Raw genomic sequence first — 13274 nt, forward strand, 5'->3', positions numbered from 1 at the left:
CACACACACACACACACACACACCACGGAAAGAACAATGGATTTGTTTATAGAATATAATGTAATGCAATGATACAGTATATCGTCGTTGTCGGGTGGAAACCTTGTATGTCCAAAACCGTTTGTTTTGTATTTATCATTTTTAAAATGATTTAAACTAGTGAAAACAGCCGATCTACAAGCACAAGCAGGCACCTGATATATGCATTATCATATCCTTGGGATGGGACTGTTATCAATACTGTCATGCCTTAGGCTCAGGAGTCTAACTACCAGCTGCCAGGAGCTGGGAAGACCCGATATCAGCCTTGGTCTTGTCATTGCAATGCTCATGCGCCAAAACACAAGGGGAAAAAAAATAAGTCACGCTGGGATTCGAGACCACAGGGTTGGGAATTCTAGCCATGCGGTCTTACTGAGGACGCTACTGAGATGGAGGCGCCGCTCCGATATTTATTTTTAGTATTAGGTTTAGCCATAGTTTTACTGAGGTTAAGGTTAGGGTTTGGGTTAGGGCAGGGGCGCAGGAGGCATTTTAAAAGTGAAGGGGACACATCTGGGAGGTATGTGCGCGCGCATAGCGCGCGCGAAAAATTTTGGGGTATCCCCCCCACTTTTGCCCCGAGGAGGGGGGGACATATCCCCTCCACTTGAGCTGAATTACACAGTTGTTTTACACAGATTTCAAGGCATTTTTTTTCTTGTTACTGTATCCCCCCCACAGTAACAAGAGGAAACGTAACTTAAAATGTGTTGACAAACGAAATTGCATTTCCATTATGCATCTGTTCAAAGGTACTTACATTGTTGCTTGATTTAAAGAACGACGTTATCGTTTTTTGGTTTTTTGACTGAGAATGATGTGAGACTAGCCTACACACACCAGCAGCAGGTCCAGCACCTGCAATGACGGTCTCCTTCTGCCACTGCCTGCCTGCTTGTCACTATCGCGTTGCATTAATTAAACTCATTCAGAACAGCTGAGCTGAGCTGACTGCACTGCACTGGTGGGACTGTGCCTCTAGAGGGCAGTAATACGCCTTGAAATGAGAACTACTCAGGGCCCAATTAAGAAGGCGGTAATTAACGCCCGTGCTAAGGAGATACCGACTGCCGACGATCGCGTTTGACGCATGAATAACGCTCAGCAGCTGATTATGTGATTTGCGATGATCGTAATTGTGCACTCACCACGTGAAAAATTATTCATGGGTGTGTTTTCATGGAAACGTGTGAGGAAACCGATGGCATGACCGCTGTAGGTACATTCACCAATCAGAAGCTTGTCCGTCATTCCATTTAACTGGCATAAAACCAGAGGATGGGGGGGCTAATGCTTATTCACATATCACAGTGATATCATGCTTGTAAATATCTCACACTCAATAAGGTCTGTTTTATTAGAACCGACATTGTTTGCGTATAGAGAAAAAAAGGCGAGAAAGAGAGAGAGAGAGAGAGAGAGAGAGAAGGCTATATTAATATAATACTTTTTTTTGTCACGCCCACATATCTATTTGTCTCTCTCATCTCATGCCAGCGTGTCAGTGTGACATAGGCTGGCCTTGTTGAGTGAACAATGGACGCATAGTGGCCTATTAATTAATAGGCTACGGAACGGCGGCCTCCTGCCAAAAAAAAAGGGAATCTGATGGAACCAGTAGCCTAATTAAACGAAATAAAACATATCCCACCTGATTTAGTTTGATATTGAGTACAGTAATAATGAATACATTTCATTTATTATTTAGAAATTTACATTTGTAAAATTAGACCAAAAATGACAGAGATGTAAAAGAATAGGGCTGTTTAATTACTTAATTCAGCGCCTAGGTGATGGCAGCCAGACGGCTGCTGCATGTCCTTGAACTGTAGCACATAGGCCTACTGTACATGTGTGTGTCCGAAAAAAACATATTTAGACCTAAAAGCTGTCAACATGCCATGTATAGCCTATAGTGCTTCGAGAGCTTTTTTTCTTTTCTTATTTGGCTAAATTGGCATGACGCATCGCGATCAGCGATCACGCATCTATATGAAGCAAAGCAAAACTGCAGATTGATTCCTCATAGATCGGGCAATTATGAAGCGATTTTAAAAATTTAAAGAGGTCCTGAACACTGGAGGGGATATCCCCCCCACCCAAAAAAAGTGGAGGTGTTAATCCCCCCCCGTCCCCCCCTACCCCCTGCGCGCATGGGTTAGGGTTAGGTTTAGGTGTAGGCATAGTATTTTTCACAGCTGCGTCGCGTTCCGTTACCGAGTTATGTCTAAAACCAAGCAAAAAGAGAGAGAGAGAGAGAGAGAGAAAGCACACAACGCCTCACGGTGCGAGGCATTGTGTGCTTGTAGATCGGCTGTTTTCACATGTTTAAATCATTTTTTAAATGATAAATACAAAACAAGCGGTTTTGGACATACAAGGTTTCCACCCGACAACGACGAAATATAACTCAATGTACAATAATTGGCCCACTGGCTTGTCGCTATAGAGAGAGATCTCTCTCTATAGCGCGCAATGAGGGCCTCTCCAACTCTTTTTTCCCAGGCTGAATCAGGGGCCCAGCATGTCCCTGCACACTAGTGAGGGTTGTAAAAGGGCTTAGTTCCATCAGCAGTCCATCCAGGGACGTGCTGGCCATTGGGAAAAGCGGGACAACTCCCGAACGGCCGGTTCATTCCCGGCCGGTCCAGGCCGGCCATTAGGAAAAAAATAAAATGTTGGCCATTTTGGAGGCTGGGTGGCCAACTAAGTAAATCGTCACTGTCAGGCAGAAATCTCCAAGTTTCAAATTTGTAATTTTTTTTTGCAAAGCTGCTGCTTCATCATACAAGGCTGTCGCACAAAAGTAGAGAAAACAGCAGATCTACAAGCACACAACGCCTCGCGAGGTTGTGTGCTTGTAGATCGGCTGTTTTCACTAGTTTAAATCATTTTTAAAATGGTTTTGGACATACAAGGTTTCCAACCGACAATGACGAAATATAATAACTCATATAATTGGCCCACTGGCTTGTCACTTGTCATGGCAGCAGCGCTATAGAGAGAGATCTCTCTCTATAGCACGCAATGAGGGCCTCTACAACTCTTTTTCCCGGGCTGAATCAGGGGCCCAGCACGTCCCTGAGTCCATCAGTGGCATGCAGCATGCAGGGAGACTCACAGGCGATGCGGACGCTGGCCTTGCGGCTCTTGGAGGTGCCCAGGTGGCTCCAGGCCACGCACAGACACCAGTAGTCCTCTGGGCCGTGGAAGTCCTCCACCTGCTGCCGCGACACGTTGATCATCACCTCACGCACCTTCAGCCCTGCAGTCACACAGACATACATAGCATAAGTAAGTAAGCCTTGCCGTAGCCTGGCAAGCCAGCCCTGATACGTGCAGTCACTCATTCCTTCCCCAGTATCAGGTCTGGTCTTATCTTCTTCTTTTCTTGTTATGATACCTGGAGTATGAGAAATCAGAAAATGATCAGGCCAATCAGTGGCTGTGTTTCAACTGCTGTCTCGCACAACAAGTGAAAAGCTTCCCCTGATTGGTCCATGTGTAGATGGTGACGTAGATGCATGCTGCGGCATTTTCATTTTCAATGTAACAGTTAACGCTGAAACGATAAAACAAGCAATAAGTAAAGTTATTTCAGAGTTGGAATCAATTACAACAATTAAAAAGGAACAGGGGTATGCGCTAGCGGAGCTCATCGGCCGAAAAGACATGTTTGTTTGCCGTTCTTCCGAACTGGCTACACTGTGGTGACAGATGTTTTGCTACGCTGATTGGTTAGAGGAGTCTGTCTGTCAAGGCAAGTACTCCTGCCCACTTTTCAAGCTGCCTTTAGCCTAAAGTCCAGACATATTGTGGGAAGGAACCGAGTGAGCAAATGCACAGTATGAGGCTGGCTTTCCAGGCTAGCCTTGCCTAGTCTTTGGTATGACCCGACCGGGGTTCAAACCCCAACCACCCATTCTCAGGGCGGACGCTGTGACCACAAAGCTACTGAGTTGGTATTCTGCATCATGTGATGAGTTTACAGCAACATTTTACAGGCCAATGACCCCTTAGCTGAGAGAAAGAGATACAGCAGGGAGTCAGGGACCATACACATACACGTTGTATAAAATCGTGTTGCAGATTAAACTCTTTCATAGATTTCATAGTTCATGGACTTGTTTGACGGCAATATCATCAATTTCCAAATGCTTCCGTCATACAGTCTTTATTCTTTATTCTTCTTTATTCTTTACTAGGATCCCCATTAGCTTCCACAAGCCGCTAGTCTTCCTGGGGTCCACACAATAATTCATACAGTAAAAACAGACAATAGATACAGTAAAAACAGACAATAGCCTGGGAGACTGAAGTTCTGATCATGAGACGCGATAAAGCGGATGTGAAGCCTCCTCCCCACTTCTGTTTCGTTTTTACAGTTGCACACATTTATCCTAATATAAATAAAATAAAATAAAAACATCTAAGCAGTAAGCATACATATTGGTGCTTATCAGAAATTACATTTTAATATATAATATATTTGATCATTTCAGGAGGTGTAGTTCCAGACGATATTTAGCATTCGGAGATTGTGGAATAGTTGTCTGGCTACACGAGACTAACAGGCCGTCCACTCCACACCAGATAACTCTAACGATAATGATGTGATCCTCCTCACTGATGAACCATAACCTTCTGTCAACATGTTGACCCTCAGTTATGTGTGATACAATAATATCACCCTGTACATTGAGATGGAGCATGACTGTCAGTGTTCATTAAATTGTTTGCGAAAGTGATCCCAGCAATATCGTTCCCCCGCTGTGGCTTATGGTTATAATTGTTAGAGCCGTATCAGTTAATTGTCATATTTATAGAGATGTTTGTTTGTGTGGACGCCCCTTGAGGCACAGCGTCATTGTTAGATGATACACAGCACCATGAAGGTCATGCTTTAACGCATTAAGACCTGGAACCAATTTAAACATTGTTTTATGCTTTAACTACAACAAAATAGCAGATCTGCAAGCTCGCTGCTATTTTTGAAAAATCGTGAAATTCTTTGCAAATCTTTGAATATATCTTTTTTTTTAAAGTGAACATTAATTTGTAACTCAAATATTTGCTTCTAGGGGGGTCCCTGGAACAACATATTTTGAGATGGGGGTCCGTGGCCAAATAAATGTAATTTTGGGAGTCCATTGACATGAAAAGGTGTGAGAACCACTGATTTAGAAGACATTGATAGAATCAATTGGGTCAAAATATTCAAAGACGCGCACACATTTTCTTGTGTGGCACTCGGTGCCGCATTATCTGCTATTCTTTATAGTTAAAGCATAAAATAATGGTTAAAGAAATAATACGTAATAATGAGTTCCCGGTGTAAACGGATTAAACTAGAAGGGCTTTATTTATTTTCCAATAATGACGAGCTCAGAGGACATTATCCCCCTTATTACCCTGCTGCTTACAGATTGAATCAATAATTTGACACATGATTTAGAAATGATTTCATGTGGCTTACTGATCCCGTATAGCAACATGAACAGGCAGAACAACCGGTCTGTTATTGAGAACAGCAATCTGCTCTGTGAGGAAATAACACAATGCCTTGATTGATTGATTGATTGATTGATTGATTTGTTGACCAATCAGCTTCACATATAAAGGGTATTTGTCATGATTAATGTAGTGGTTACAATCCTCTCCATGTACATACCGTTGTTGCATATTGAGCTTGGCTTGCCATGCATTTGGGTCCCCATCCGGAATCAATGGGGCTAAATTTATTGTAATGTCATTTTTGTCTTAGGAATGCGACAAATACAAATAAATATGATTGAACTCAAGTCTCCATGGCGTGACTAATCAATAGAAAACATGTAATTTTGCGGGTGAACTACACTAACTCCTTTAAGGTCTTGTATTCCAAATGGTCAATAGTAAGAAGCTTACATACTTTCGGTTAATGTTTATGCTTTGTGTATGCCAATGTTCTAAATGTGTGAAGACAGTAGACTGCGTGGAGTGAGTGAGATGAAAAAACCTGGGTGAAATCTGCCGATCTCAATAGGCACCAACAGCATGGCGGCAAGTGCTGGATGGTGGTCGCCTTTTCCTTTTTCCCCTCCCGCTACGTGTGTTTGCTCGCGGCGCGATCCCCTCTGATCCAAGTGAAAGCGCACGCGTCATTTAGTCCCCCGTCTAAAACGGCCTTGAGGTCGTTGCACAGCTGCGTTTTTTCGGCCAAATATAGGAGCGAATTTCGGAGCATGTAAATAAAGAAATCAACCTCACGTTATGTCAATCACGTTTGCACACTGCCACCTGTTTCTTGTTTATTTTCGGACCACTGTGTCCCTTGCTCGCTCTCTCTCTCTTACTCTCTCTCTCTCTCTCTCTCTCTCTCTCAGCTCTCTCTCTCTCTCTCTACTTGCCCTAAAAAACACATTTCGCAACGAGAAAACGCAGCAGTGTGCAGCTTTAGTCTTAGGCTTTTCTTATTTATTTAGCCAAATTTTTCCTTAATAAAGTTGTTTTTCTTTTGTTGTTTCCTCCTCCCTGGTCTCCCCATGTAAAGAAGCATCTTAGGGTACTCAGAAAAGTGCTATATTATAAATGTGAGATTATTATTATTATTAAACAATGAGGTATAGAGCCCTGGGGGTTTTGGGTCAACTCCATATATAGGGTTTAAGTGGTCATGTCTATTTATATGGCCCTTTCGCCAATGACAGGATATCCATACTTGCTGCATGCCTCTTTATTTTTAACTACTAATGGTTCATACATTATGCAAACCTGATCAGGCACAGATGGCCAGGTCAGACATTAGAGCAGCACTATTAGTCCATGGGCCAGACGAGTTGTCGGTATCAAAAAGGTGGCAAAGGTTACCATGCATTTTTGAAAAGCTCTATATCTGTAGATTATATTTTGGTATGATAACCCTTTCTTAGACACAGCTAAATTGGTGTTATCAGCCTATAGATTTGTTGTCCCATTAACTTTACATTACAGGAAAAAAAAGCAAAAAATGAATCTGCTTTAAGTAGCATATGAGGGGTCAAACTAGGGGGTTTTCTTGATGCTGAATCCATTGCAGGCATCTGTTTTGCATAAAAAAAGCTAAAAACTGTCCCACAAGACTATGGTTTAGTGATGAAAAGTGATGAGTCATCACTTTTAACACTTTTGTGGGGTCTGTTTTAGCCCCAGGAATGTTTTTCGAATGCTTGCAATGGATTCAGCAACATGAAAACCCCCTAGTTTGACCCCTCTTATGCTACTTAAAGCAGATTAATTTTTTGCTTTTTTTCCCTGTAATGTAAAGTTAATGGGACACCAACTCTAGCGGCTGATAACACCAATTTAGCTGTGTCTAAGAAAGGGTTATATTACCAAAATATAATCTACAGATATAGAGCTTTTCAAAAATGCATGGTAACCTTTGCCACCTTTTTGATACCGACAACTCGTCTGGCCCATGGACTATATGTGACTTTCCCCTTCTGCCCCGGATTTGAACCTGGTTTCTTGCTGAAATTTGAGCTAATAATAGAGCCGGCCTGCATACTTGCTCAAGGCAGGGGTCTTCAACGTTTTCAGGCCAAGGACCCCTTAGTTGAGAGAGAGAGATGAAGCAAGGACCCCCACAACCTTTTCATAGATTCCATATAGTTTCATCGTTTGACAGCACTTAATAAACTTTATTAAGTATTCCCACCAGTTCCTTTCACGTGCTACATCCAGCCGGGGAAACTCCGCCTGTCAGGTGAAAAGAAGCGGCTTGGACTTATTGTGCATTGAAGGAAAGCATGAGCGCAGTTCGTTGCTCTCCCCAAGTTGGCAGAGGGAGAGTATCGAGAGTATCGCCCAGGATTACACGTAGCAATTGGCAGTGTGTGAAAGAATGGGTTACAAAAATTGTGTGATAAAAAAAAAGAAAAAAAAAGAAAAGGAAAGCACCGCTCACTTCACACTGGGCTGCACTGGCTGCACAAAACAGGCAACCTGCATTTATCAGCCTACAGACTTTCTTCCCCCCTCTGTTGTACAGATGGTGTTTTTTGGAGTGGTGTGCTAACGCCAGCTCCGCTATAAGCAGCTTTCTGTGTCCAATCTAGTGCAAATAATTGTGTCGTTCAGTGCGAACAGGATCTGCGAAACTTTACCACACACACACACACACACACACACGGCTCGATAGACCGAACGAACACACAGAGAAGAACGTAGCAAATCTACAAGCTCACAATGCGTTGCATATTTCTTGTTTACAGTGAAAAAGGTTTTTCCAAAGTGTGGATACGCTGGTGTGTCTTCAGGTGCCTTAACTGACTGAAACTCTTGTAACACTGTTTACAGTGAAAAGGTTCTTCTCCAGTGTGGATACGCTGGTGACTCTTCACGTCAGCTAAGGGAGTGTGCGATTTTAACGCGCGGTTGGTATGGTCCATAACGGGGGGGGATCATCAAATATTTTTTTTAGATCTTGGGGGGATCATGATTTTTTTCATTTTGGCTTTAGGGGGGCCATGCAACTTTAATTTGTCGAATTTTGTAATTAAAAATGCTTAGTTTGTTCTTTATCTAAATAACATCATCAAGTTAGTATACCCAGTTTCAACTATACATTGTCCCCTACATAGTTGATGGACTTGGTACATTCCAGTTGTTCTAATACATCCCTCGGCCCCTCCCCCTGGCTGCTCTCAGTGCGTCTCTGTGTTGTCGAAGTTCGCTGCACAGTGTGCAGTGCACACACAGGAGTTTCTCGTAGCAGCTGGACTGGATAGGCTAACAACCACCATATTTGTTACCAAGAGAGGAATATAGCATTAGAAAGAAAGGTGTAGTCTCTCTCTCTCTCTCTCTCTCTCTCTCTCTCTCTCTCTCTCTCTCTCTCTCTCTCTCTCTCTCTCTTTCTTTCTCTTTCTCTCTCTCTCTCTCTCTCTCTCTCTCTCTCTCTCTGCTGCGAAGTGGGAATTGGAGTCAGAAGGAGAGAGAAAAGACTCATGCACACTTTGTTGACTTGGTTGCTTGATGAATATCATGGAAAATAGATCAGTTACTCAATCTTAGTTTGGAGTGTTTTTGTAACCCCACTACAAGTCTAGAATAAAAAGAAAATGTACTTGAGTAAAAGTACCTAAGTATTGTCAAATGAAAGTCCCAAAAGTAAAAGTACTCATTATGCAGAATGTCCTGTTCTTTAATGATATTTTAAAAATAGCAGATCTACAAGCTCACAATGGAAGGCACGCAGGACAACTAACAACAACCCATATAAAACAAACATTATACACTTGATTGAAGTTCTTTATGGGGAGATGTTATGGAAACTGTACAAGATCACCACCAAAGCCCTTTCAACCTTCTCAAAGTTGCATAACAGAGATATATGCAGCATCGTGACCACTCGACCATACCAGTGAGTAGCCTATATATTTGATTAATTGCTGGCCAAATAAATCTATCAATTTATGAAACATTTGCGCAGACCCGACTTTCAGACTATTTCTCATTATTCTGTACATGTGTTGTTGGCCTGAAACATGATGCAGCAGAAACACCTTGTTGTGAAAACATGCAGTATGCGTGCAAACACAGCCTGTGCGATTATAGTCCAATATAATTAATTTCCTTATGCAAGATGAAGCTGTAGTATGTTTGTTGTACAGCCTACTACTCCTTTACATTCGTTTTTGCACCTGCTTGTCATCCATGCATTCAAATTATTATGTCCGGTATTTTTTATCAGATGTCCGATAAATTAAAAATACTAGCACGATAGCTTAATATATATATATATATGTATATGTTTATTGGGAAGGGGGGTCATGCATTTTTCTCAAGTCACACAGGGGGGACCACAAAACAATATTTTAAGGTTGTGGGGGGACCATGAAAAAAAAAAAAAAGATATCACCTGTCAACCAGCACCCCCTAGTGGGTAAATAACGTACACTCCCTAACCGACTAAAACTCTTGTCACACTGTTTACAGATGAAAGGTTTTTCTCCAGTGTGGAGTGTCAGGTGACTTTTCAGGTGACCTAACTGCCTGAAACTCTTGTCACACTCTTTACAGTGAAAAGGTTTTTCTCCTGTGTGAATACGCTGGTGACTCTTCAGTTCATCTAACCGACTAAAACTCTTGTCACACTGTTTACAGATGACAGGTTTTTCTCCAGTGTGGATTGTCAGGTGTCTCTTCAGGTGAGTCAACTGATTGAAACTCTTGTCACACTGTTTACAATAGAAAGGTTGTTCTCCAGTGTGGATACGCTGGTGTGTCTTCAGGTGATCTAACCGACTGAAACTCTTGTCACACTCTTTACAGTGAAAAGGTTTTTCTCCATTGTGGATATGCTGGTGACTCTTCAGGTTACCTAACTGACTGAAACTCTTGTCACACTCTTTACAGTGGAAAGGTTTTTCTCCTGTGTGGATACGCTGGTGGAGCTTCAGCCCACCTAACTGACTGAAACTCTTGTCACACTGTTTGCAGATGTGAGTTTTCTTCCCAGTATAAGTCAGCTGATGAGTCTTCACTTCTCCTGGTTGAGTTACAGTCTTGGTAAACGTTTGATGACTGTAAGATTTTGGTTCATCTGTGTCTCCTTGTTCCTGGCTGGTTACAATTCTGGTGATTTGCTGGGAGGATTCTGAGGAGATCTGTCCATTTATGGGCATTTGGCTGTAGAGGTCGTCATGGCTTGATTGAGATCTGAAGTATGTACAATTAGAACAGCGGACTTTGGTCTGGGAAGATTTAGCCCACACTCCTTCCTGGAGTGGCGGTTCATCATGAAATCTGCATCTATACATGGATGCAGGGGACTGGACAATCTATTTATCTTCTTTCTGACTAACACAACATTAAGTAAGGTAACTTAATCCCCTGGCCTCGATGGAATGAAGTGGAATATTAATATTTTCGAATCTTATACATGCTGAGCAGAGTTCTGGTCTGACCTCACTCACAACACAACCGGTTGCCATCCATTCCTGACAACACCGATGTGCGCAAGCTGCCACCCCTCCATATCGATCCATGTAGATGCCACACCGTTATTAGAGCCAGTTTATTTATTTTTTCATTCATCAGTAATTAATTGTATATTGTTTTAATATTCAAAAGAAGAGGTACAACTTAGTTGGTTCCAGTCCTAGCTCTCAAAGAGATGTTTCTATGTTCATGTAGGGGAATTCTGTGGCCACCCTCTAATGTGGGGTGCCCCAAGGGGTAACACTTTACACATTATGATCAATTATAATGTGCTTATATGGCATTTATATAAGTGTTCATAATGCATTATAAGCTCAGTGGAACAGCACATTATAACTACCAGGTAACACGTTACTTAAACCTTACGTTCTGTTCAGATTCACTACACCTTTGTTCTGTTCACAGGTCATTTTGACCCGGGGGATATTTGGTTTAAAAAACAATACTAATATAAAATTTAACTTAACAAATCATCATCATGCATTGGCCTTGTCTCAATTCCAAACAATTCATATGATATATAGGTAAATATTTGCATTTATGCTTTGCTATATTACATTAAACACTGAAAGAGCTGAACACACATGTGAACATGTGAATACACATGATTATGAACGTCAAATATGAATGTACACTTGTATGTCTATGTCACGGTTAGATAGAGAAACGGTGAGATAGAGAAACGGAGCGCTTGCCGTGCCGCACGGGGCGGAACAAGCGGTCGCCACAACAACGTCCTCCAGGCGGAGCCACTCGATTGTCCACGACATTGCAAGCGGCGCGAAGGCCAGCGGACCTTGGTCCTGCTCTTCGCCCCCGAGCGCCGCAGGCGCGAGTGGCCGCGAAGAGCGGGCCAGCCGGCCGCGCGAGTTACGAAGCCGTGGTGAATGCAATCGTTATATTTATGCCCAGGCCGTAAGGCCTGGGCAAGCCCACGATAAACGCCCTGTCCAAGTGACTACAATGGAGCTAATGGCTAAGCTAGGCTAGGCTAGGCTAGGCTAGGCTAGGCTAAGCTAGGCTAGGCTAGGCTAGTAAATAAAGAAAGAGAGTCGCAAACGAGTGACGTCAGCGCCTTCACTATTGAATGGCTGCGTCGCCATCTGGTGGTGATTAGTGTGTGGTGAACTACAAAACGAGCGCTCTTACCACAGTCTCACTGAGTTACCCAAAATGACTGTAACATATACACTAGGAGGCACATGCTTCACAAACGCAGACTTCATGTGAGGCACATATGAGCTTCTTGCACCTCCTGCAAGCAGTCTGTGTCTTTCTGTCTGGGGCTTTCTACTTTAAATGGATATTCCACTTTCAACAGGGAGCAGTGGTAGGGCCTCTCTCCACATACACACCCATTGTAACTTCAAACTCCATTTTAACCATGATAGATTCATTAAAAACACCCATTATTTTTTTCTGGAGACTCATTTTACCTTCCTAATACGTGAGCAGGCCGTGTTTTTTCGATAACCTTTTTCATTTATTTTTAATAATTATTTGGAAAAATTGAAAAAATGAAATACAAAAAAATAATTATTAAAAAATAAATTAAAAATGTTATCGAAAAAACACGGCCTGCTCACATATTAGGACGGTAGTATGAGTCACCAGAAAAAAATAATGTGTGTTTTTAATGAATCTATCATGGTTAAAATGAAGTTTGAAGTTACAATTGGTGTGTGTGGGGAGAGGCCCTGGGCCTGGAGGGCCTGGTAAAATTTACATCAAATATCTAAATATTCAATCAAGCTAATTAAAAACTGTTCAGGGTGTTCATAAAAGCCTGATAAGATGATAAAATTACCAAAAGTTTTTTTGAAAGTGAAATACCCCTTTAATTAGTGTTAGCCTACTAATTAGTCTGTATTCATATTTTTTTCCATCCCTGTGTGTATGATTCTTTTTACTGGGGTGCTGCTATGACAAATTACTTATAATTAGGACAATTGAATTTCCTTTGAGATAAAAAAAAGGCTGTTTGTCTGTCTTGTGCATAAATCATCTCCAGTGTTTGTATCACCCCCCAAGTAATCTAATAATAACTAATCTAATTTGAGACTAATTACACTTTGATTATGTTGTATTTGAAGGAAAACTTCATCGGCAGGAGACCAACAAACACTCTTTAACTACTGGATTTTGATGACTGCTTTAATGTAGCCTTTAGTAGAGGACTATGGCTTTTTAGGCCATAGTTATAGACCATTTTCCTGAGTGCTCCCCTGTAGAGGGCGCTGCCGCCATTGTTGTGGTGTACATTTTGA

At 42.0% G+C, this 13274-nt stretch overlaps 1 protein-coding gene across 1 annotated transcript in view; it reads right to left on the reverse strand.

Moving 5' to 3' along the window:
• LOC308298119 (netrin receptor UNC5D-like) overlaps positions 1-13274 on the reverse strand; it is a gene marked incomplete at both ends in the record, with an annotated part of 131846 nt that overhangs the window by 86050 nt on the left and 32522 nt on the right. The window contains one exon of the mRNA XM_080741676.1: positions 3164-3307. Coding sequence (XP_080597802.1) covers positions 3164-3307 — 144 coding nt within the window. The remainder of the gene's footprint in view (positions 1-3163; positions 3308-13274) is intronic.

The sequence above is a fragment of the Nannobrachium achirus genome (genome assembly GCF_963921795.1).
Source record: "Nannobrachium achirus genome assembly, chromosome: 14".
NCBI classification, from domain to species: Eukaryota; Metazoa; Chordata; class Actinopteri; order Myctophiformes; family Myctophidae; genus Nannobrachium; species Nannobrachium achirus.